At 40.5% G+C, this 26,135-nt stretch overlaps 1 protein-coding gene across 27 annotated transcripts in view; it reads right to left on the bottom strand.

Annotated features, from left to right (window-relative positions):
- LOC124066541 (regulating synaptic membrane exocytosis protein 1-like) overlaps nucleotides 1-26,135 on the bottom strand; it is an 85,309-nt gene that overhangs the window by 12,841 nt on the left and 46,333 nt on the right. For 6 of the 27 annotated variants that reach the window (XM_046402990.1, XM_046402995.1, XM_046402993.1 and 3 more), the window contains 17 exons: nucleotides 23,670-24,367; nucleotides 17,773-17,813; nucleotides 16,845-16,958; nucleotides 16,616-16,715; nucleotides 15,741-15,864; nucleotides 13,311-13,357; nucleotides 12,471-12,586; nucleotides 12,118-12,248; nucleotides 11,609-11,780; nucleotides 10,187-10,340; nucleotides 9,815-9,871; nucleotides 8,095-8,260; nucleotides 6,997-7,101; nucleotides 6,391-6,450; nucleotides 4,636-4,713; nucleotides 2,963-3,052; nucleotides 1,528-1,611 (listed from right to left, as the gene is read on the bottom strand). In XM_046402990.1, coding sequence (XP_046258946.1) covers nucleotides 1,528-1,611; nucleotides 2,963-3,052; nucleotides 4,636-4,713; nucleotides 6,391-6,450; nucleotides 6,997-7,101; nucleotides 8,095-8,260; nucleotides 9,815-9,871; nucleotides 10,187-10,340; nucleotides 11,609-11,780; nucleotides 12,118-12,248; nucleotides 12,471-12,586; nucleotides 13,311-13,357; nucleotides 15,741-15,864; nucleotides 16,616-16,715; nucleotides 16,845-16,958; nucleotides 17,773-17,813; nucleotides 23,670-24,367 — 2,337 coding nt within the window. The other 21 variants (XM_046403002.1, XM_046403004.1, XM_046403001.1 and 18 more) reach the window with 16 other exon arrangements.

The raw sequence follows: 26,135 nt of genomic DNA, 5'->3' as shown, positions 1-26,135 counted from the left end.
ACCACGCAGACATGCACGCACGTACACGCACACACACGCACACTTCTGGTATGAATTATGGACATCATGAATTCTACGTCACTGCTGAGCACTAAGCCTTGAAAAAGAGAAACTTCTTAAAAGACTGAAAGGAGAAGATTGAGCACACAGAAGCTGCAGAGGCAATTCCCCGAACACAAAGTACACTCGGAAAGACTGCAGGAAGCAAACTCAACGAGGTAGGACTTCACATCATAACCTGTACAGGCCATAAGTTCAGAGGTGCACAAACCGGCCACTAAAAACCATGAAGGAAGGATAGAAAAGCAACAGGACAAAACTATGGCAACAACAACCACAACCAGGAAAAGAAAACTATCGCGACAACTCTTTGCGAACCAGAAAAACACCACTGACAAGCTGAAAACCATACAAGCAATCCTTGACACAATGTGAGTGACAAAGTGTGAAACAAAGTAGAACTTGTCAATGCCTAAGGGACATTCTGACTTTTATTTTGACAAGTTCTAAATTGTACATCATGTTCACTCTCACTGTGTCCAGCTCACGGACCACAAACCAGGAGTTTAGGGTTAGCAAGAGGAAGCTCCTTTGTGACAACAAGAGCTCGGCATTTTATCTTGTATTTGAAAATACCGGTTTAAAGTAACGGCTCAATATTTTGGGACGTACATTTATTTCATTTTTTGTTTAAAATGTTAAGATTGATGCCACTCTCATATCTGCGAACCAGGAGAAATTGGCATAGCTGCCCAGCATAAAGACTAGCATAATGAAATTGAAGTATGGGAAAACAGCTAGCCTGGCTATGTTCCACTTAACACAATGTGCCAGCCAACACCTCTAAAGCTCACTTATGAACATGTTATGTATTGTTTGTTAATTTCTGTGAACAGAGCCAGGCTAGCAGGTTTTGCCATAGAAAGTCTTTGTGCTATGTTAATCCAACTGTCTCCTGGTTTTAACTTCACATTTAGTGGACAGGTATGATGCTAATATTGACCTTCTCTTCTAACTCTCAGCCAGTACGTGATTAGGCTTAAATTCCAAAAATTATGAGCTACTTCTTGAAGGGAATTTGAAAATCAGCCACTTTTCTGCTTAAGTAAATTTGCCTAAAATGAGTTAGATTATAGTTGGTGATATGATACAAGATAAAGTAGTAGATAAAGAGTAGAAAGAGTTGGAAATTTTTAAGTTTCAAATTCACTACCAGCTAATCACAGAAACATCAGAACTCAGCAAAGAGATTTATGTTAGCTGAAAATATGAAGCAGAGCTTGACATCTGCCTTAACCCAATAAGACCCAAATGAACTCAGAGGATTTCAGTCAGACTCCAGGGAATACATTACATTAAAGAAAAAACTACTGGCATATTGGGTGGTGGTTTGCCTTGAAAAATGCTTTTCACCATTTTACTGTAATTCAAGAAAAAAACTTTGCATCTCTGGGTTACAACGGCACCAGATTTTAAGGCATAAGTCAAGCTCTAAGAGGAAGCAGTTGGGGGTCTACAAAAGGGTACCTGTCATCTTCAGGGGAAGCATGTTGGATAAGAATCCTGGGACTTGCTGGACGTCTCCGGGGCAGGGAATGAGACAAAGATTTTCTATGCATACACATACAAAATATATCACCCATATGATCAAGTCAGCAAGCCATCACAAAATCAGAAAGTCTTGCTTTTCCATTATTAGATAAGCACAAAGTGAACACTGCCTGAATCTCTTTGTGCTTGCGACAGCTACATTTTTTTTTGGACGCCTGAGGACAGTGGAACAAACCCAAGGGAACTGACACAAAATCATTTTTAACAGTGTAAAAAAAAAATGTTAGCAAACATTGACCTATTCACAACATCCAGCACACATTAGAAATTTATAATTGTGTGTCTGGACACTCAAATAAAGTTGATGGACACCAATATATGTGTTGGTGTCCATCAACTCCTGAGGGAAACATCTGGATATCTTTCACAGTTACAGTCTTTTCATCACAAAATTCCTGTTTCCTTTTTCCTTCTTGAGCCAGAAACAATCAATAAGGTCCTGGCAGTCACATGTAGAGTTGCTGCCAGAACGAAATGCCAACAATAAACCAAGATGCAACTTTCAGGATGAGAATGCCTCATCTTTCACAGTGTAGGAACACTATGATGATACTATCGCCTTGTATGGACAGAATGAATGATTACATTGACCCACAATGCTTTCAACATATGATGTGAGTATTGCTAAAAAAAGAATAAAAAAAACAGGCCTGAATAAATTCCAACCAATCCTTTGAGGTATTTTGATATGGTTGACCAAGAAAGCAGCACTGACACCAGAAATCTCAGGATAAAGCAGCACAGCTTTTCTCATGATTCAGTACAGATGTCGGCCACAGTGTAAAATGTTGTGCTGGTATTACTAAGGATTGCAGATAACAAATGAGATGCATGAGTGGTTGTAATGTCAAAGTAGAGTGGTTGATGAAGTGATTCATCTTGATGCCATTAAGGCAAGTTGCACAAGGAAAGGTGCACCGATTGGCTGTCAGGAACTCAATAACAATCACGTGCTCATACTCTGATGGGTTGATCAAGGTGTCAAGGTAGTTCATCGATATGAAATTTGGCAAAGGTTTCCAGAGCTAAGCAATCTTAAACTGAACAAATAAAAGTATTACTACACACAGTGGCTAACAGATGTACTTCTGTTAGTTTTACGGAATCCTTGCACCTTCGTATACAACTTGAGGATCGTGGCAAATGATGGAAACTGCTGGGTGGAACAGCAGATTGGAAGAACAGAGTGGTGTACAGTGATGGCGTCCGGGTACTGTAAGGGGGTAGGAGGCTTTACTTTCAGATTGTATAGGACCATTCAGAGAGAAAAGAACTGCAAACACCAGGATAGGTAGAAGATAGGAGACTTCTGTGTCACTACAGTAGGAGTGGTGGGGACAGAGGCTGGTACCTTTCAGTCTCTGGTGAGGGGACATGATTGTCTGGAGTCAGACAGTTGGCACTAGCGCTCCTAACCCTGTCCAGAGAGGGCTGCAGATCACTAGAGGCACCACAGCACAACATGCCATCCAATGGAGGAGGAGACAGGAGGAGAGGACAGCAACAAACACAAAGAGAAAAACAATGGACAAACAGAAAAAATGCTTTAAAAGAAAGTTTGGTTAGAGTCCCAAAACCATAATGCTTGTCTGAGAACTAAACCATGACTGACTGGCTGGTGTATGAATGAAAGTGTCTGCAAGTTGTCATGGCTGCAATGAAGATGGGGTATGGTGGAATTTTTTGTCATTGCAAAAGATGGAATAGTCCGCACTACTCTCCCAACCTGGCACAGCTTATATGTTTAACAATAAATAATAATCTGCATGCATGTATGTGTGTCTTACTTAACTATCACCTCAACTGTACACATTTCAAAGCCGCGTGTGATGCAGCAGCACGTTGCCATGACCGTATGCGACCCCACCACGGAGCTAATCTTTCAACATGCAGGCAGCGAGGAACTTGTCAGAAGATGAAAGTTTCAAAAACAGCATGCATATGTAAAAGAAAGCTCACATTGGAACCAAATCTGTGAAGTTCCTTTTGCTGCAGAAAATGCTTACATATAAGGAAGTCCATGGGCATATATAAACATGTACACTTTGGCAGGTATCCTAACTCTAATACTGAGAGATTACTAAGATTTATTACAATAAAATCATTATGTGCTTCCATGCGGGTTGAGAGAAACTGACAGTAGCAGTATGCTTCAAATGAAGGACTCAATGACTTGAATTGTCTAATAGTGTCTGAATGACCCATTTCAACAGAGGAAAAACAAATAACCTCACAATCACACCCACTGGCTGCACCATTGCAGCTTCTGGATAAACACGTGTGTGTGTGAAAGTAAGCAGGGTTTGAACTTCTTTCTCAAGCATCATTTGCACAACTACTTTGGTCACTTTTCGTTACCTTTATACTTTCTTTGAGAAGAGACTGTCCAAAAGCATGCACCATTATCCCTTCTTGCATGGTTCACTGTGTCAACACTAGGCACACAAAAGAATTGGAGAATTCACGGAATTCTTAGTGAGGCAGAGGAAGCTATGTTGACACTTTTGCAGGAGCCATTTTGGAGAACCCAGGTTCCAGAAGTAACAGTTGCATTAATATTCTCCATAGACAGTCTTAAACGATTCATAGTTGGAACACTTTCACGACTTGGAGTGGCAAGAAACTCGTCCACTTGAATCCAAAGTGCAAAGATGACTACGTGAATTGCAAAATATGTAGTTCTTTAATGAAGCTTTAACTCATACGGTTCATTTCAGCAAGAAAGATCCAATCACCAAGTTCTAACAACAAAAGGATGAAATCAATCTGCAGCTTAAATAAATTAACTTTTGGATTCCGGGTCAGTTTTGGATGAATTTATCTTATATATCACTGTGTTTGTCCCCAAATACAACAACAAAGTGTTGTTGTGTCTCACAGGATTGTTACATTGCCCTGGACAGTCCCATGCCGCTGTGTTAATTGAGGAGATGGTTTAAAGAAAAAACTGAAGTAGGAATACAGAACAGGGAAAAACTTCCATGTACACTTTGTTCGTTTGAAGCATACTGAAGTGTGACTTACCTGTTTGTGTTTTTGTGGATACCGTAGAACAAAAGAGGCATCTTAGGTGGCAGTGTGTTATTAAGCCTAGCAGATCTCCTGATGTTAGCATGCATGCAGACAGATGTAGGATAATGGGAGGAATGGGTGGAAGAGGAGAAAGAAAATAAAGTGCATGGGACTGTTCACACAACAGAAAGTTTTATACGTCAAGAAAGTTACCAACTTGTCCAGTGATTTCATGTACTGCGCAGTATGTTTCATCAAGCTTATTTGAAGATATGCTCAACTCAGCAGCCGATTTATTCCATTTCATACTGAAACATTTCTAAGGTAAGTTTCATGTTTCAGGACTGTCGCAACAGCAGTCATACCATCTTCTGACATGTTTCTAATCAATTAATTCCTTACAAAAATCACTGGCTAAGCTTGTAAGTTTTTGCAGTGTAAGCGAGTAGAGCTACAGCACCGCATGACAGGCATTCAAGCATCAAAAGCCAGCTCTTATCTCTACTGGCACGCTTAAGAAAACCCTTCTAGCTCAAACACATCCATATGTACAGAAAATCCAAATAGAAAATGTTTCCGTCTTAGTATGTTTCTCTCAGGAAGGTATGGTTGTATAAGGAGAAGCCTCTAATGAGACATACAGATGTGTTAGCAACTGCGCAACTTACCTTTCTGTTTGGCTCAAATGGCAATCTAAGGCTCATGTGGAGGTGATTGCAGTACATGTAATATGTGAATGTTAAATAAGTACTGGTGTCTCAAACTGTACCCGGATATGACAGTGCAGATGCAAGATCACTCAAAAATCAAGGGATAAAGATGGAATTTGTACTTATTCAATAGTTTGATTACATGAGTAAATTCTTATGGATCTTTTCAGAGCGCAGTAGTTGAATAAGCATGTTGTGTTGACTCTAGCTCTGGCAAGCCTTAATGCTGGTCTATTGTGGGCTGCTGAATAGCAAGAGGCTGAGAATGAAGCACAGCCTGAATGCAAACATAGTCCTGTAGTGCCCTCATGTGGATTCGAGGCAGCAGTACAACAAGAGAACCTGCTAATCTACCTGACTGTACACTGAATTTCCACTGTTAGCACACACACATAATAGGACATTAAACACACCTTTCCATGCTTATTGCCCATCTGCTACTTTTCTGACTGAGATGCCAAATGTGGATTAATCCACAGCTGAAAATAGTCCCCACCAAACTATTTACTCCTGTTTAAGTAACATTTATGAAAAACTACACTGCACAGCTAGAATATCATTATTGTTATTATTATTAGACTTTTTTAAATTTAAACTTCATACACCTACATACACTTTTTATTTTTATTTACATTTTCAGTAGAAGAAAACAGACTTGGGGCTAAGAATGACAGATAGAAGTTGAAAATTATTAACAGTTTGTTAATGAAGACATGTTCATGGGATTTGCTGACAATAACAAAACTGTTATGAGCCTTACGTTTAAATTCTAATCCAAGGTGGGTGTTTTGTGTTACACTGGTAAGACCATTATTTACCCCTTTTCAGTATACGTTTTAAATGACACAATTTACTTTTACAACACCTCTTTCACAGGAAAGAAAAAGAAACTCAGTTTCAGCGGACACTTCCTCACTCTTTCATCTCTTCGACGCACTGTTTTCAGTGATAGATTTTGATGACAACTGCAGAAAAAGACGATATGGCAAAAACACTACGCACATAAAACTGATTTAGAGCCTATATGTAAACAATATGTCACGATTGGCCAATTTACCTGGTGTGGAGGCACTCAGCACTTTTGCCTCGCATTGACTGGTGGATCATGATGACCTCACTGTGGTTACCATGGGGATGGATGACACATGAGGAAATCAACAACAGTCAAACAAACCACAAGAGCAGAGGGGAAAAGAGGGTGAATAGGACAGAGAAGCTGTCACTGATTGTTATACATGCCACACACACACACACACACACACACACACACTCCAATGCCACAGTTTTTAACAACCAAAGCCTAATTGTCTCTGAAGTCACTTTACACAAAACAAAAACAATGAACAGCTATTGCAACAAACTTGGTTCAAGGCCCAAAGAAAACAGAGGACAAAAAAAGGGATAAAGGTAAATGAAAGAAATAAACCTGTTTGATGAAATGAAGCTTAAGCGAAAATCTTTTGACATTCACACGTACAGAATCTCTCTGCAGCAGCCACACTTTTTCACAATAAATCTGCCGTCTCATACCAACTGCACACACAAATAAGCTGTCAATGTCACACAGAAAAGCAAACAGTTTCTTCGACAAACGCTGGAAACAACTCTGAGTGCATTTAGTGCAATTATATATTACAAGCTGTGCTCACACACACAGACACACCTGTCATCCAGGTACTCTTCCTCCTGGTGGCGATTTCTGGCAGCGTCGTAGTAGCGGGTTGGGGAACGAGAACGACGAGAGTGAGGAAGCTCATCATCCAGACTCCTGGAAGGAAGGAAGGAAGGAAGGAAGGAAAGAAGACTTACATCAGGTTAGTGGTCAGGCAGTACTGCATCAGCCTCTTGGCGGGATCATTTGGCTCAGCCAGTAAAAAGCAGAGCTGGCAGCACTGTGTGTTCTGCACCAGGCAGACATTTCATTAGTAGATGGACTCTGTTTGCTGGCTTCCAACAAATTCTCCTTCCTCCTTTCACTCTACCGTGCTGCTTTTACCTCTTACAAGTGACCCATGTCTTCCCACCAAGCTGACATTGGTCCTTTATTGGCATCCACCATCAGACATCAGGCCGTATCGCCAACCTCTGAGAACTAACTGTTCATGAGTTTAAAATGTCCTTCCATCTCAGTCCTAACACAGAACTCTGTTACACGATGGAGTTACAGTACTGTGTTTTAATATATTTTGGCTAAAATATAACAGTTTGGAGCATACTAAAGAAGAGGACTACGTTTGCTAAGGTTGTCAGAAATACTGACACTTTTTAAATACTCCACGTTTAAAACAATATGATAACTGTATTTGATGGTACTGAAGTTCTTAAGTACTGAAACTAGAAGAAAGAGATCTCCAATCAGACTTTCAACCCAAGGCAAACAGATATCAGCAATATTACAAATGTGTTGGAAGGTGTTCGGTGAATTTGTCTATATGAGCACTGTATGCAGGTTAATGTAAAAAAAAGGAAAATATTGCATTTTGTGCACCTAGGACTGTTTGCCATGGTATTGAAAGAGGTATTAGTTCATTATAGTAGTATTGTATTAAATGTAAAATTCTTGTATCATGACAACCTGCTGTGAAGCTGACCATAAACTCCACTGTCCACACAGGGTGAATTTACAATGATTTCAGTATGACTTTAAATATCCTCAGTCCTGCTTTTCCTCAAACTGATTAATGTAAAACAATTCAACAGTTAAAATTCAAACATCCAAAATGCTTTCCAGTCAAATCTTGTGTCATCCTGTGTCCCTCACCTCTGGGCAGGAATGTTGGGTGGGCGTGACCGGATTCGACCCTGCTCCTCGCGATGTGGGGAGACTGAACGGGAACGTATGTGATGGGTGGGCGTCCTCTGCTGCTCAGGAACCTCCAGGGTAGATGTGGGCTCCCGCTGCCTTTCCCTGCCACGCCCATCCGCTGCTGGGTGTGGATGACCATGTGTGTGTGCACACATATTAAAAAAAAAAACACCCACTCATAAGTAAGTGAGGATGAATTCTCAGAAATAAATGTAAGACATACCTCTACAGTTACAAATTCATTGACATGAATTTATTTAAGCAGTTCAACTGGATTTAAGAATCATCATTCAATTTACATTTCGTGATCTCTCCAAATAGTAGCATGAATTAGTAATGGCAGGGTCTGTCATTACCATGTGGTGGTTGGATCACCTGGGGAACACTCTAATGGCTTCATATCACACCACATGTAAGTAGTGTGTGTATCAACAGTGTTTACCACTCTTAACATAGTGCACATTGGGAATAGACCCAGTGTGCTTTTTTAAGGGAATGTACAAGTACAATTTACTCAAGTATTATACTTAAGTACAATTTTGATTTCAGTAGGATTGTGGCTTTTCATTTTCCTTACTGTGCACAGCATTTTCAAATATAGTAAAAAACTCTCTCTCTTTGGTGGTAAAGCTAAACTCTCTCTGAAGATAAAAATATAACTAGAGAAAGACTGATCAGCCTTGAAGGGATCTGTGCAAGTGTGTCAGGCTTTGTTGTGGTCCCAAGGTCACTGGTTTCATATCCAAGAGAACAGCACCACAGAGCTCACAGTGGGCCGTTAGTTTTGTTTTGGAAAGTGCTACCAAGGTCCTTCATTTATTCCTGCCAGGCATGGAAGTTAAAACAAAAAGTTGGTCAAAGTAACGTGAATTAACACTCATTAACAAGAAACACACACTACAGTTGGACTGATATAGCAGATACTGTGTTTCCATCAGAATTTTACCATCGGGATGCAAAGGGCGTGAAACATGCAATAGACCAACACTACGAAGCATTGAAATCTACACTGAAATCCAGAGAGCTTATGTTTTTCTCTTTTATATGTAATTTGGTTGGACGCACAAGCATTCACACCACATTTTATATGTGAAACCCAGGAAATCAAGAACGATAACAAGAAAGCATTTTTTCTTCCATACTTGCATGGCATGTGATGAAATATCAGATGGTTAGTGCAGATTCATTTAGATTTAGACTTAAGGGCTTATCATCAGAGAAATATGTCATCAGTCTGATTCTTAAAAATAGCTCATATCAACAAATCAATATACCAGCCCAACCCTAACCCACAGAGATAAACACTCTGGCACAGACATTAGCAGTATGTTGTAGAGAGTTTCAACATATATGGTAGAAATTTATCTTCTAGTTTGCCAATGATTAGGAAATGAATGTCCTCAAACTATATTTGAAGGCAAAACAATGTCTGAGTGGAGCATGGAGCCTGGATGTGGTCTATGATGTGACAGTGTTCCATATACACCTGATTTATTTTAGATTGCCTGAGAATGTAAATAACTGTACTGTACTGTGACAGATGTACAGTAACAGGCCATAAGAAGAAGAGACTTGATGTCCAAAAGTATCAAACAAGCCTGAAATGAACACCGCAAATAAAAATACAGTTTGTGGGATACACTGAATGTAATACTGGGAAATAATCCCCACCCACCTTTAGACACTACAGCTGTACCCTCATCAAACTCAGGCTCTGTTAGACGCTGAGAACCTAAACAGTCATAGACACACACACACACAGTCACACATAGATGTGTATGTACACAAGACAAACATATATATATATAAATATATATGTATATGTATATACATATGCATGCACGTATCAAAGCACAAATGCAGCATAAGGAAAGGCTCCTGAAAAAAGACATCACACTGTTATACTTTGCTCACTGATAGTAAAAAATACACAATCCTTTCCCCACAGTGACGCATGCACACACTCACACACGGAAGTGAGAGTACATGAAAAATTCACAGAAATATAAATAAAAATAATTAAGGCCATTCTCAGACTTAGACTTACGTTGCAGTTTCTTTCCAGGGGTGTCCGTGTGTGTGTGTCGTCGAGGAAGGTACGGAGAGGGTCGGGGCAGAGGTATGGATGAGACGTCATGGGTTTGGAGTGGATACCAGTGAGGCTTGTCGTCCAATAAGGACGTCTCCAGCTCTATCAGGATCTGCCCAAGTCAAAATCCACATAGTAATTTGATGTTTTACCGCTGTTCACTGACTGATACAACACAGACAGTAGAAGCCATTTCTGAAAATATATCAAGAAAGCTGTACTCTAAACACTGGCTCTCTGGTGTTTAGTGAAAAGTGGTCTGGCACAGAATAAATGATGTGTCATGTCACATTTTGCATCAAAGAAACACATTTTTTTAAAAACATACAAATTAAACTGCTTTTATTGATTCTTGGGGAGCAGCGGAACAGGCTGACGACACTGACATATTATCTATTGCCTTATAAAGTCGATATGAAACCATGTTAGCAAACACTGCTTACACACCAAACATTTCCTTTGGAGTCCAGTATTCCCTCTCATTCTCTGGTTTGGTTTCTGCCAACTCCTGAGGGAAATGTCTTGCGTTTTGGGTCGACCCCTATACATGAACAATTCAGAAGTCCCCCACTGAAACCTCATTTTGTTAGCCATATGCCTACGTTATTATTGGATGGACTGCAGCAACTTGGGAGTCTGAAAGTCTGCAACAGCCCTGATTGACTGATGTTTTCCTACCGGACCGCTGTTTCAAAAAGAAAAGATGAGAACATTAGTTTTCTACTGTAACTCTATTATGAATGTAGGCGCGGCCCTCTAAAACCTTCATGCCACTAGGCACGTCTGCCTTGCGTTCTTGTTGCAACACGGCTGCTGGAGCTGCTGATCGCAACCATTTTGGACAACTGGTTCCCAAACAGCCAGTTAATTGAACCAGTGTGGCCCATTGTTTGGCAGCACATATACTCATAGAATCTGTAGTTAAAGTATGTATCTAATGTTCTATTTCATGTAGGCTTAGCCCTCTAAGGCTATGCCTAGTGGAAAGGACAAGGCAGGATGTGGGCCATGCCCCACTGGGTCTGCACACACACAACAGACACAGACTTCACGCAACCAATAACCAGCCCTTACCTTGACAATAAGTCACAGCGCAATGGTACTTTTCAGTGCATTAATATGTACATGGATGGCACAGAGACAGTAAAACATGAAATGAAACTAGCAACCCACTGCTTTGAGAAGTTGAGATGGCAGATACACATGGAAATGACTCTCCAGCATAGAGCAGAGCCGGAGAGAAAACAGTTCTGCATGTACCAAGAGGCAAATAACAACCATTCTGACAAAACACTCAATAGACAAAAACAAGTTGAGAGGGGCAGAGCCTTGCTTTAATGAGTGTGTGTTTGAGTGTGTGTGTACGTGTGTGAGGGGTACCTCTCCCATAAAGGTGCTGTCCTCCTCTGGTGACCTGGGTTGGTCCCATATAGTCAGCTCCAGCATGTGGTTGCGGAAATCCCTGCGATGGACATGAGTGTAGACAAACGTCTGGTTCCACTTGGGCTCACAGGTCTTCTTCACTGTTTTTGTCCTTCGTTTGCTCTTGTCACTGCGTTAAACAAAACAGATTTAGTTAGAGATAGTTAGGGTTAGTGTGACACAGTGTAACCTATTGTAGCCTGCTGAGGTTGCCAGCTTGCTTATCTCAAATTGGCTTCTTCCTCTTTGGATTCTTTGGCTTCAATCAACTAAAAAAATATAAAGATGGTGCAGCTGAGTTGTTTTTATGTGTGGACTGGAGATGTAATGTAATGTAATGGACACTTTCCTGTGAAGGTCTACTGTGTAGTTCTGGCTCATCTGAACTCATTTCTGATCACGTCACCAAGACTGTATATTACTAATTTTGATCCCTAGAACGCCGTGTAAAGGGGTGGTTGGCATACCTGCGGTCAGGAAGGAAGTACATTTTGACGTAGGGGCTTCTGGGCCGCCCGTCAGGCCGAACAGGAAGCTCTGCAGCTTGTAACACGTTGACTATTAGCTGATGGCCCACTTTGTCATACCACAGCTTCACCTGGGAGCGAAACACACAAACAAATAATCAGAGCTGGCACAGCTACCAGATTAATCAATTAGTCCATAAAAAAAAAAAATTGGTTGTCAACTATCGTGAAAATAATCTGCAAATTAACTGCTAATGAAAATAATCATTAGTAACAGCCCTAAAACAAATCTCATGCTGCATCTTCATTTTAAACCATCAACAGCCCAGCACGCTCAAAATGCACACACTCACAGAGAGTCGCCCTGGCATTAACTGAGGAGCATCTTGGAGCATCCCGGGACTGGAGGGAGACAGGACATTTAAGGACGGTCTCTCCATCTTCTGGGACTCAAAAGAACTGGAACCTGCTATGAAGACAAAAGGGAAAAACAAATTGATTTGAAAGGAGAGGATGCCAGCTCTGTTTCAGAAATTATAAAAAAAGTCAAGTCTAGCCAAGCTTTAGAACAAAAATTTGAGAAAATGAGTAAGGATGAGCTGCATTTAATTCACTGCTGTCCTCGAAGGAAAAGAAAGATTTACTGATAAAGCACTCTTCAATGTCTCCACCTGGTCATATTCAAATAAAATGTTCAGTATTATATTGTGATTATAATACAGCTATGGGGCATTGTTTAGGCAGACAAAGTATTTTTAAAGGAATGTTTATAAAGCTTTAAGTATTATTCTTACAAAGAAGTAGGTCCTTCCAGCTGCCTGGAACACTGTTGCTATGCAAAGTACTAGTGTAGAAACCTGACTTAGCCTGCTGCTAGGCTAGCTTAACCCAACCTAACCTATGAGTTCAGCCTTATCACCCCAGTCAACCCGACATCATAACCTGTGTCATCAATCAATCAATATCAGTATCAACTCAGTTTATTAACTGTGTAAAATAACTAGACATCCTCGTGGTTGAATACAGTTATTATACCACAGCTAACAACCAATAGGACTTCCTGACTTGAGATATCGGTTTTTGTAATTTTGAAAATAGTGTATGTTCCTTCACTGTTCCTCCACAACACAATGCACCCTTTCACAGAAAAATAACAGACAGAGATGGCCCAACATCCTACGGGAGATACCTACTAGATTCTAATGGAGGGTGGGACGTGTCGGGGATTCTTGGGATATCACTGAAAGAGAAGCAACAAAGACGTGTCAGTCACTCTCATACTGGCATCTAAGTGGATTAAACAAAGTTAGCAGTAATCCTGATGGACAGGCATACATGCATATAAATGTAGTAGCAGTTTACTGGAAGAAAGTAGCACGGTAATTAAAGGTTATATGGAGATTGATATTATGTGGTCAAAAAAACATGGAGAAGCAAAGGGAAGATGTTGAGTGGGGCCAAGTTCTTCGCCATGTCTACAGTGTTTCCCAGACTCATTGAAGCATTTTAGTTTGACCATTTGAAATAATAATGAATGGGAAACAGCAGCTCAGTTCTGTCTACATCATCATCTTTTCTCATCCATCACCACCACTACAGTTAAAGGTTCCGTGGGAAACACCAGAATCCAGTGCACCAGCTTTATGTAACGTAAAGAAAGCATGGTAATCTGTCTAACACTTATCAGTGTAATCTGTCACTTTAAATTCAATTCCAAAGTTCACTATTTTAAATTTGCAGTCCCACCACTTACACTTGGAAGGTTTTTTTTTTATTATTGATTGTTTTTGCAACCACTGGAGGAGGCAGTTCGTTTAACTCAAGGAAGAAAATAAGAACATAGTTTTTATATTTCAACATTTGGTTTTAAATACCAATATTAAACTGATAAGTGTTTCATGGACCAGAGGATGCCTCGGAGGCCATTCCAAAATAAAAAAAAAATAAATAAAAAATGAGATTGAAATAAAACAAATATTGCTTGCTTTATGAATGAGCCAACTTCCAAATCAAGGGATTAACAATAAAAAGAAAGAAAGCATTTCTTATTTGACATTGTGAGAGCTGGATTTCACATTGGCTTCCTCAGACTTTTACCAGGATTGAAAAAGAGGAATTCCAGATGCTGCACAAACAGTTTAAACAGCTTGCAAAAGCAATGCTACACTGATGGACATTTTCCATTGGCCATTTTGCATCCCTTTGAGTGAACCTTCAGTTTGATCTGGATGGATATGACAAATGGCAGCTATTTTCATAAAATATTTGCAACAATTGACATCCCTACTAAATAGGGTTCTGTTCAGTTCATTTAGGGATGCAAAACAGTACCAGCAAAACCAAAATTGTTTTCATAAGCATGAAAGGATAAAGGGGTCCTAATAAAATGGGCAGATTACTTACTGATATTTTCTATACACCCTTCGCGAGTGTTTGGAGAGAAATTAATAAATTCAACCTTTTTTTCCCCATCAAAGAGCAAACCAGGTTAAATCTCAGTAGGAAAATTCTTAATAGGAAAGCGATGATAATAGTTAATACCTACTTACATATTTCTTTCAGGTAAACTTCCAAAGAAATTAAGTTCAATGGGTCTTAATATCATAATGTATAAACACAACCCTAATCTTAACAAGGATGACTATGGGTTAATTTAAATAAAACTGAAATTTCTACACACAAAAATTAGGTTAAATCGACAGGAGTTTGAACCTACTTGCAAAGGCTAAATAAAAAATGATCATTAATAGCAGTAAATTTACTGCAGCAATTGTGACTTCAAGACATTTAAACAAATGACAGCCAGAGATAGATCATTCGAGACAAAATTAGATCAAGGAAATTCATCTGTTAAGTTATGAGGCCGTGATAATGAAATACTTCTTTAATACAGCCAACTCCACCACTTACTTCAAATTAAAATGTCTGCTTTATTCAGCTTAAAGAAGCTTAATAAGCCAGTAATGAGTGTACTCACAGTATTTCTTAAAAGCATCAATCAGTGTAAACTATATTATTATTCTGAATTTCTCTGTTTTGTCTAAAGGCATTTAAAACATATCAACAATTGTCCGACTCACACAAACACAATTTAGGACTCAAAGGATGCAATCACTAAAATGATCAGTCAGTCCTGCCAATGTGCAGCGCTCACATGCTCATAACTGGCTTGACTGAGTTCTTACAAGGTAACAACCAAAAATATTTGATGCAGCCACCTCTCGGCCTTTATGTAATTTACAGCCGATTTTACTTGTTCAGCAACAATTCACTTTTTAATCATCCTAGAAATAAATGCAAGTGCTTTTTTAAAGGGGACAAAATAAAAATCTCCTCTTCCAAAACTTGGCAACTCGTGGAGCAGGTAGTGGCTGGTCGTTTTTAATGTTTTCAATGCAGTCGCACAGTCACGTTGAGAATACAAACAAATGTCCCTGTCTCCTGTCTCCTCTGAGGTCAGCCAACTCTGAGTCAGAGCTGCAGTCAAAACTGCTTGGTTAAATAAGGGTTAAATTCAAGGCATTTACACTGATGGCTGACTTGTAACTGGAGGGTTGTATCTTTCACAAATAGCACAGTGTAACACTGACAGGTGTATGGAGTGCGTTTTATTCCCGACTTACCCAATAGGCCTGGATACCACCAGCTCCACTTGAGGCTCAGCTTGAGATTCCAGGATGATGTTGTAAACCTCCTTCATGGTTGCGCCTGGTAACAGCTTCCCGTTCCACTGCAAAACTTCGTCTCCTGGAATTAGATGTGTATACGCATTTTTAATTTCTTATGGTTGTGTTTTTACATGACCACCATGTTTTCTATTTACCAAGATGGTGAACTACTTTCTTCCATTTTGTCAAAAAGTCCAATGAAAAGACCAAAACCACTTAACACTGTCTCAATATTTCCAAGTTTCTCATTCCAGCCCAAATTGAAAAGAAAGATTTTTAAGAATAGGTTACAAAAACAGGTTCAGTAACTTCCTAAAACAGTTGGGCACTGTAAACATTACTTAGATAGGAGAGAATCGTGCAGCAGTGTGACTCACTGATGTGTTTTTAATGGTTTTTGAACAATAGTGGAGCACAGAGGACAAAGATAAATCAGGCTTTGATACACACACACATACACACACACAATACTTGTTAGCAGATACATTCACTGTTGGTTTTGGTCTTTTTGCGAGGTTTATTGACAAAAATAGAGAACATTGTCAGGATTATATTTACTCATACTACATTTTATGTGAGGATGTTGAAGAGACAAACGTAGTATAACTAAGTGAAAACTGAATGAAGTTAATTAAAGATACACCAGAAAAACAGATTGTGTAAAACAATCTCGCTTAATTTAATAGCTAACATAAACTGGTTGGTGAAAAATAAGACCTGTTAAACTGACACTGTGGTGCTTTCAAAGGCCTTATATTTGGATCACTATGACTTTTCCAGTCTTTGACAAGATCTGCAAATAGTGTAACACATGTGATGGTTTAGACTACCTGCTCTGAGATGTCCCACCACATCAGCCAGGCTTCCCTTTTTGACTTTAGTGATGAAGGCACCTAATCTCCCTGACTCTGTTATTCTGCCTCCCACCACCTAGTAAAAGAGAGAGACAGGCAGAGACAGAGAGAAGAGGAGAGATTAGTGTCATATCAGTTATAAAGAACGGTGACTGAACACCACTCTCGAAAACAATAACATCACAAGATGCATGTCCTGTCTAACCTTTAACCCCAGCAGAGCACCGGCTTCTTTAGGCATGGTGGCGCTCCTCTTACTGAGAGTGATTCGCCCAATTAGGTGGTCTCCCTCCTTGGACGGCTGCCAGGTTACAGGATGCTGCAACGGGAGACATGACATACATACAGGCGCACGCACCGACACGTTGAAATATACACCACTTGCAAAAGAACACAAAATCAGCTACTACTGGAGAAGTATTAACAATTTAGATAATAATCTTGATAATCAGGCATCAGTGCTATTGGTTCAGCATGTAAAAGTTTCTTTTAAAAGTTGTTGTTGAATGGTGCACCGCATTTCAGTTTTTATGAATAACGCTGCTAACGCTGTTTTCTCCACAAGCCGTTGCGGGCGAGCGGCAACTTAATGCATCATGGGTCCATTGACATTTCCAGTTGATGCATTTTGTCTTCATGCGATTAGAGTAAGAACACACAGGATCTAAGACTGCAACATGTTAGCAGCATTTTTCTTGGTTAGCCAAGGTTTACTACCTACTGTGAGCAATGTTAATCTCCTGAAGGTCTTTAAGGTTGACACAGAGGATCTGGTAGGTAGCAGTCATATGCTTCACTTCGATACATTTTTAGAACAGAAAATATCTAGGTGGTTAGGAGAGGCAGTGTTTGCTCCCATTATTATAGCCAAAGAAAAAAGCAGAGAGACGACTTCATCAACAGCAAAGAGTGAAAGCTGTAAAGAAGTAAGAGGTAAAGTACTATGACTGAAAAGTGCTCTCCACAGCAGCTTACATCACCAGAGGCAGCCACACTTACATACTGAACACACACTAACCTTGGCAACCCTATTAAATCCTTTGAAATGCGAAGACAAAACTTGGCACAATCTTGAAAACACCAAAGCTGAATATGAAAATCATTAGATAAAACTAAAAGAAACAGTGACTTACATGCCATACAGTGGGGTCATGTGGGTAGCATTCCCAGTCGCCTGTAAGAGAAAAGAGTCCGGATCAAATATGAAGCAGAGACCAGTGACCTCCTTCATATCCCGATGACACACACACACAGACGAAACTGTATACACAGCACATACCAGTCTGAGTCCTCTCATACACAGCTCAGCCAAATTTGGGGGCTCTTCAGAAGGTATTTGTTTACAGTTGAGAGGGTTACGTTTATTGAATATTCAGGCCTGTGCTAGAATTAGAAATGTATCACAGCGGTGCCAGGACTCAACGTCGAAGTGATAATACCAAAGGACCACCTTTAAAATGTCTTTCCAGATATTTTATAGACCACATGTTGTAGATTTATGCTGTTTTGTGAAACTAATAAAAAGTAAATGATGACCTCATGCTGATGGTTATTAAGGAGTAATGTAAACAAAAACTCACTGGAATCACGGAAAAACATTAAAACAATGCAAATGTTCCGTAATGTTATTTTCTTATACTCATTTTTGTTTCACCTCTTGTGGAGGCAAATGTGTGCTCAAGGAATAATCAATTCACAGATCTATCAAAGTCAAATAGCTATTGACTATGCATTTAAATGATGCATAATAAAGAAGGAAAAGCAAATCTGGGTCTATAAAATAAAAAAACTACGGGCGAGAGGCGGGGTTCACCCTGGACTGGTCACCAGTCAATCACAGGGCTGACACACAAAGACAGACAACCACACACACACACACTCACACCTAGAAGCAATTTAGAGTAGCCAGTTAACCTAATGTGCATGTTTTTGGTATTGTGGGAGGAAGCCAGAGAACCCGGAGAAAACCCACGCAGGCACAGGGAGAACATGCAAACTCCACATAGAAGGGCTCAGACCGGGACTCGAACCTGGAACCCTCTTGCTATGAGGCGACAGTGCTAACCACCGCTTTAAAAAGTTTATGAATGTTACATTCTGTCATGAAATATACTGATGCACTTCATCTCAGTGTGTTTCCTACTTTAACAAACACATTTTGTGAGTGCTCTGACTGGCCAATCTATCAATTCTATGCTTCTTACAATAAAAAAAAACACTCGACTTGATTTGACTAAATCAACCTTAGAGGTTCATGTCACAGAATCAAATAACCTATTTCAAAATAAGCCTCACCTTTGAAATAACTTGGAAAAAAAAAAACAATCCAAACACATCCTGCTTGCTAACTTTTCCTGGAGTTTTAACACAGGATGCTGCCTGCGTGTTGGTGCACACACTTTTATCTTCTTGATTTTCATGACTATGTTCATTGTTTTGCACCAAATTACCGCAGCCATTCCTCATATTGCACTCTGCGACAGCTGCACAAGCTCCATTCACCAAAGACAGAGTGGAAATCTTCGGAAAAAGCTGGTAAGTGAATTTCAACAAGAGATTGTTTTGCTATATATTTCTATATAAGTTACTATTGTATGGTAAATGACAGAGCTTCATTTCAATTCAATAAGTTCTTTTAGTATAGATACAGTAACAGTAAACCGTAAGCATGCTAACAAGGTCTAACAATAATTTTCCTTTTCAGTACCAGCTGTGTTTTAGGGATCTCCCAACAGGAACTGGTGTTGTATTTTCCTCGTGCCCACACAACTGCACAAGATATTGTCAACAGTCCAGTCCCATCTCCTGCTCTAGTCCAGAAACACAGCCCCCTCTGTACACATGGGCCGGGGGGCGGTGTTGAAATGTGTGCAGGACCTTGCCGACACTGTTATGACACACAGTAAAACAGAGCCAAGCGTTCCTAGGAGCCAGGAAGCTATGAGGTTAATGAGTTGTGACAACTTATAGTGACATTATGCAATCTTAAAGCAAACGCTCTGACGATAGACAACTGAGCTCTCCGTTTCATAACTTGAGCGTGAACATAATTGGGTGGGTGGGTGGGTTGCTGGGCCACATAGATGAGTGTGTGTTCTTGTGCTTGGAGACTTACAAGGACCTGAATGAAGTGATGAAGAGCTCAGGGTTGTATGAGATTTAAAAACATGTACACTGATAGAATTAATAGAGTCGAGGGTCAATTCTTGGCTTCCAAAATTAAATATAAATTGTTGAATTTATTTCATTTATTTTGTAATTGCTGAAGAAGAACTATTGGCATTTGAGTTGGTAGTGTTTGTGTGTAGGAGGATACTTGCACAGATCATAATAGGATCTACTGTACTGTGACTGACTGCATATTTGAGTGTGTGTGTGTGTGTGTGTGTGTGTGTGTGTGTGTGTGTGTAGGTTTTCCTGCACTTATCTTACAATGATTTACATGCCTGAACACTTCCAGGCTGCCAGCAACCGCATCTGTGAGGTGACCTGGTCTCAGTCTCAAGCTAAAAAAGGAAGCAGCATTTTGCTGCCACGCTGGTGTGTTTAAAGCCTGGCCTGACAGAACACTCACATCCTAAACCTCCACTTGATCGATGTCACAGTGCCTGGTCTGGGGTCCAGGCTGGCGTGACATATTCCCTCATTCTCACCGGAACAAAACACACTCTATCGATGTCCCCAAAAGAGTAGCTTTAATGTAGCATGTAAAGTTTGGCACAGTGTGCTTGCTAGATACTAGAGTGAACTGTGTGATCCCTAAACAACTTACCATCATCATCTACTCAGAAAAAATCTTACTAACAAACTACCAGTATTACTAATGAATAATAGCCATGTTATAAATATTAAATATCAATGTTGCAACTTGCAAGATTAAGCCAAGACTGGTGCTCATTCATGCTGACAAAATTAAATCTCAAGCTAATCTAAAAGTTCACTTGTGATCCTCTAAATGCTAGTTTGACAAAGTAATCTTAACTTTAGGTCCTCTGACTAGCTTTTACTGAAACTTTCCACATCACATGGTCTTTAACAGTGACTGCAGACGTTATGGAAACACGTCCATGGAAGCTCTGGAATGGCTCATCATTGAAAAGAAAATTCTGGCTTCACTCATATGATGATCAATCTTAGAGAGATTTTTTTTCATAGATCTAAGAACAAATGATTGTTTCAGAAATTAAAACTTTACTGAATATGTTTGTGACACCCCGAAATCAGATAAAGTCTAAACTAAAGGTCCGCTTACATTTACTTTTCCACAGCTTTTATCTCACATAGACACATACAGAGGCTGCACAGTTATCAGAAAGACTCTATGTCTCAGTGAGTCCATGACAGCTATACAAACTCCACGAGCAGAAGAAGATCCTGAGATATGGCTGAACAACACAGAAAATGACACTGAGCAGACCGTGAGTTGAGTTGATGTTTTTTGGCAGGTGAACGCTGCTCGACTCGAACCCTTTGCTGCCTCTGTCCCTGTCCAAAACACAGACTGCTAATGTAGCCTTTAAACAAACATGGGACCAAAATGAATTTGGGGGAGTTCGTCTTCTGACACTGACATGATAAAGTTGTGCAATATAATCAATTCCAGGAGTCACTGATTTCCAAATTCCAGGGGACACGCGGGGTCAATTTTCACTCAGCTAAAATAAGTTTATAAGAAAGTTGCATCAAAGTTTAATCACTAGCTTATTACTCTCTCACTGTATCACAAAATTGCAGAGCACATACTGTGTATTTTCTTTTCTGTAATATTTCCCAACTCTAGCCAGGAGTATTCCTTTGTGGAGTTTGTACCACATTTAACATTGCAGCAAACCTAAAGCAGAACAGGACTGGTAGTTCTGTCCTGAATGGAGTAGTGGAATATTACTCCACCTCCATAGGTTAGTAATTGCCTTTCAGCCAATATTTTTTTTTTAGCTTTTTATTCTTCTAGCACAGTTGGAAACATAGCAAGGAGCCTGAGTGTCTTGTAATGGTTATGAGTGAAGTGTCACATTCCAGCTTGGACATGACAAGGTTAGAGTGCGAACAGTAGTGTGTTCTCAGGCTTGGGGACATAGCTGGCTATGTGAGGCCACACAAGGTCAACGTTGGGATCAAATGGGGTCAAACCACCCCATCGCAGACACACTGACACACACACACATGTACACTCAGTGTGGGATTGTCCCCCCTCAGGGCCAAGCTGAAAACAATACAATATGACACACAGGAAAACATTCAGATACACACATGGGCTCACACACAAACACACACTCATTATCAGACAACTCTGGGCTGCTGCATGCACCGCACGCAAAACGTAGAGAACATTGCAGGAGTTGCATTGTTTCTGCAAACTTAATAGTTATTAACCGGTTTGGTGTGTGATACAATAAGATTACAAGAATCATACAACAGGGTACCTGGCTGAGAAACAGGAACATACTGTGTTTCCCCATATCATATTAATGTGAACTAAACTGCGTTATAAAACTATTTCTTTAAATGAACATAGTTCTGGCTGAGGAGGTTTGTAAATGGCTCACAACTGTAATTTCTGTTAGTAAGATGATTTTGGTTGTTGTTATTTCTCTCATCCTAATGACCTACTTAGGCTGATTTACACGGTGCAGCTGTAGGAGACACTGTGCACCGCATGCTTCGACAGTCGTAACAAAATAAAAATCAACTCAGGGCAATCACCAACATGATGTTCTTCAGGAAGTACTCTTTTGAACAATCAAGGATAGGTTGTATGACTGTGATCAGTTTTGTTGTAAACTGTGCAAACAACATTTTGTAAAACAATCTGAATTAACCTTTAACCACCTCTTTTAAACAAGCTACTCAGCTCTTTGGTTGCTACTTTTTCCTTTCGTGGATGCTATCTATTTCTGTCTTTTTCCCTTCCTGTTTGTTTTTTTTTTTTTTGTTTTTTTTTTTACACTTCATTACCTTAGATACTGCAGGTGGCATCTCTGTGTAGATTGGCTGTGTACTGAAACAGATCAGCAGGCAACTACAGTGAAAATTCTGTAGCCTTGCATTAGCCAACAGTAGCCAATTCAGTGTCTTCCACTGTGGTGTGCATATGGTGACTCATTAGGAGAATGTGCAGAATGTTTCCATGAGAAGCAAACACATCTCCCCATAGCCTGTTTATTTCCTCCCCTGCGTCTGATATGAAAGAAGAGCGTCGCCACCATTCTGTAAACTTAAAGCTGTGTCCCAAGCCCATAATACATTCTAATTTTAGGCAGGTCTGGAATCTGTTGTGTATTCACATCAGGATGTGTGCTTGAAAATCAGTACGCAGGAAAAAAGCTGCGGCGCTCTGTTGATACACACTTTACCCCCACAGTGCACTGTAAAATAAAATAAAATGTAGTTGTGGTGAAACATCTATACATACACATCTTACCACATCCTATAGACAAATCTTCTTTCGTTGAGCGTGGCACTAATGGCAGTACAAGAGGCACACAGGTTAGCATATGCATTAGGATTCAATTAAAGCAACTGAATCGAGTTGCTTGTTTCTGCTTTGTTTATTCATTTCTACACAAGAGGAACCACCCAAAAAGAACCTGGATAGTGTATTATGTATACAGCCTGAGCACTGTGAGTGCTGGCTGCTGTATTCAGATTGATGATAGCTTACATACAAGATAAAGAAGGACACCTCAAAAGACAGGTTTTGGGACAATATGGTAGCCCCGCAGCACACTGTTAGAGCACAAACAGGTCATGTGCGTCAAATGTCATGTCAGCTTAGCCTTTGATCGGAGAAATTTGTGTAGTTTTTAGTGTTGATCTGCACCTCCTTGGTATAAGCAGTGAAAGAAACTGCCATAAATCAGTGATGAGGCAGATCATTCCCTCAAATTTTCCTGGAATCTAATTTCCGCAGATATGTCATGTGATGGATGGATAAACAATTGAATGAACAGACAGATGTCAATATTTTTCATAGTCTCACTGGCTGAGTTTTTTTCATGAACGGAACATGATGATTGATCTCGTCTCTCACCTCTCTCGCTGACACTTTCAATCTCAGCATCCTCACAGCTGCTGTACTCAGGCGTGGTCCCCCCCTCTTCCTCCGAACTGCTGACACTGGTCTGCCTCTTGCCTCCGGCCCCCAGCCCTCGTTTCGATTTGTAGGGCCTTGGTGGTGGTGGACGTAGAGATTCTGACTGGTCAGAGCTTAGGGAATCATTACGTAGCATGCTCTCAGCCTTCTCCCGTTTGGTCCGTCTCACTACAGGTCCTTGGCTGGGTGCTGAGCCAGGACCCGAACCAGGAGGTTCTCTGAGTTCAGGGGGAGGGGCTTGCTGAGCAAGGGCCTGTTCATGTGGCCCACCAACCCCACCCACCGTCCTCTGACCAGGCCGCATGCCATCTCCAACCTCCCCTGCTATGCCTATGCCACGACCCTGCATGGGCACAGGGTGGCCCCGGCCTCCAGGAGGGACCGGCCCTGCTTCGCGAGGGAGCACACCACTGTGGTCCATGTGGTGGTAGCCCCCGTCTTCTGTCCGTCTACCTCCACCACCTCCTCCCACAGGATCATGCTCCAGTGAGCGTCCCTTTGTCAGACGCCGGCTTTCCCTGCGCTCCCTGGACTCCCCCCGGAGGTCCCGGTCCATGGAGACCTGGGTCTGTAGTCTGGGCTGACCTGGCCTGCGCTCTCCCCGACCAGCTCCTCCGCCTCCCCTTCCATTTCTCCTAGGGAGCATTCAATGTAGAATAGAGAGAGAAGAAATTGGTGTAGTTGACAAACAAGACATTTAATTTCAGGCACCTACATCAATGAATACCGTATTTACACCTAATGCTACGTAAAAGTGAAGGGTGGGAGTGGGAGGGGTGGGATCTTTGTTTAATTAAACTATCATATCACAAACAGTAAACTGAACAAAAGTCAACAGCTAGGTTGTCAGCCCTTTTTGGCTATACAGCAGCCCTCTGAGTTTAATTGAAAGTTTTTTGGAGGAGATTTTCCTAATTCGCATCGAGGGTTTAAAGACAGGTGTTGTGTGCTGTAAAGGCTGTAATAGCCCCTTGAGGTAAATTGTGATTTGTGATGCTGGGCTATAAAATAAACTGACTTGACTGTCAGTCAGAGGATCATCAAAGTTTTTTCTGTTACGACAATTCATCCTGTGGGCACCGTGAATGTGTGTAAAAAATTTCATGGCAATCCATCTGGTAATTGTGGAGATATTTCAGTCTGAAACCTTCATTCTTTAATTGTGGTTTTCAATGCCCTGGTGGGTGTGCTAAAGTAAATGCAATGCATGTGAGTCGAGAGACCCCCACTTTTAGCTTCTAATTCCCATAACATAAAATAACATAGCATAACTATTTAACAAATAACTAGTGTGACCTTGCACCTGCTACCATTTCATTGTTAACATTAGTGTCCAGTAATAGCAAGTCAGGAGTGAAAACACATTGTACTATCAAGTGTTTTGGAACTGACTGCATATTTCCATTACACTCAGAATGGCATAGGAAACAACGACTCAGACTGATTGCTTAAGAGACATAATGCACCAGTGTATAAAAGAAGCCAATGATGAATGCAGGAGATAATAGTCAATAATACAAATATTAATATATTCTACAAGGACTGCTTTCTTTCTTCTGGCAGAGAGAACAAATTTCTTCCTGTGTAAACAGTTGTATAATTATGTCTCCTTTGGGCCTTCTAAAGGATGTCATTGAGGTTAACTCATCATGGGTTTGGAGGAGGATTCCCATATTCAAGTACTCACATCCAATTATAATGGAACTTTTGTAAAAAAAAAAAAAAGGAGGTGTTAGAGTCAGCGACACATCTTAAAGGCATACAATAAAGGATACTCTTTATAAAACACAGTACTTAAATGTGCATTAAGTTAGAACCACCATTTTTTAAGTCTTATTTCCAGGATGTCAAGAACCAATGTTTTGAGATAGTTGAGTCTCATTGGGGGTGGGACTCAGCAATCAACTAACTTCTTTCCAGAATTGCTGACACCCAGACATGTCCCGAACACAGCAAAATAATAAGAAAATAAGAACATACAGGCAAAGGGCAGGTTCTCTGTAGGTGCTAGGGGATCATAAGTGAGTCTGAGTCCAGAGCATTGATTTTTAGGAAAATCCCATAACACCACTATCAGTAGAAAAAGCCTCCTTGTCAGCACAGTGCTTTCCCTTTACCTCATTTCCACTGGTTGGTGATTGCTGTGGTGGTGGTGGCCTTCACTCTGACTCAACAAACGGCATCAGGTTGTGGCGGCCTTACCCTCCTCAAAGCTCCAGTCACTAAGTTCAGGATGATCTGTTTACTCTCCTCTGCCATGGTGGCATCACACCCGAAAAATGCTAACAAATGCTAGCTAATGATGTGATGAGAGACTGTCTCAGATCAGTGCAGATATTTGTATGCAACAGTTACATCACTGTGTCATATCCAAAATAATGTAAACTTCTAATAAACTCTTAT

This window comes from Scatophagus argus, chromosome 10 (assembly GCF_020382885.2).
Source record: "Scatophagus argus isolate fScaArg1 chromosome 10, fScaArg1.pri, whole genome shotgun sequence".
NCBI classification, from domain to species: Eukaryota; Metazoa; Chordata; class Actinopteri; family Scatophagidae; genus Scatophagus; species Scatophagus argus.
Note: the sequence above shows the minus strand (reverse complement) of the source record. Positions and strands in the feature narration are given on the sequence as shown.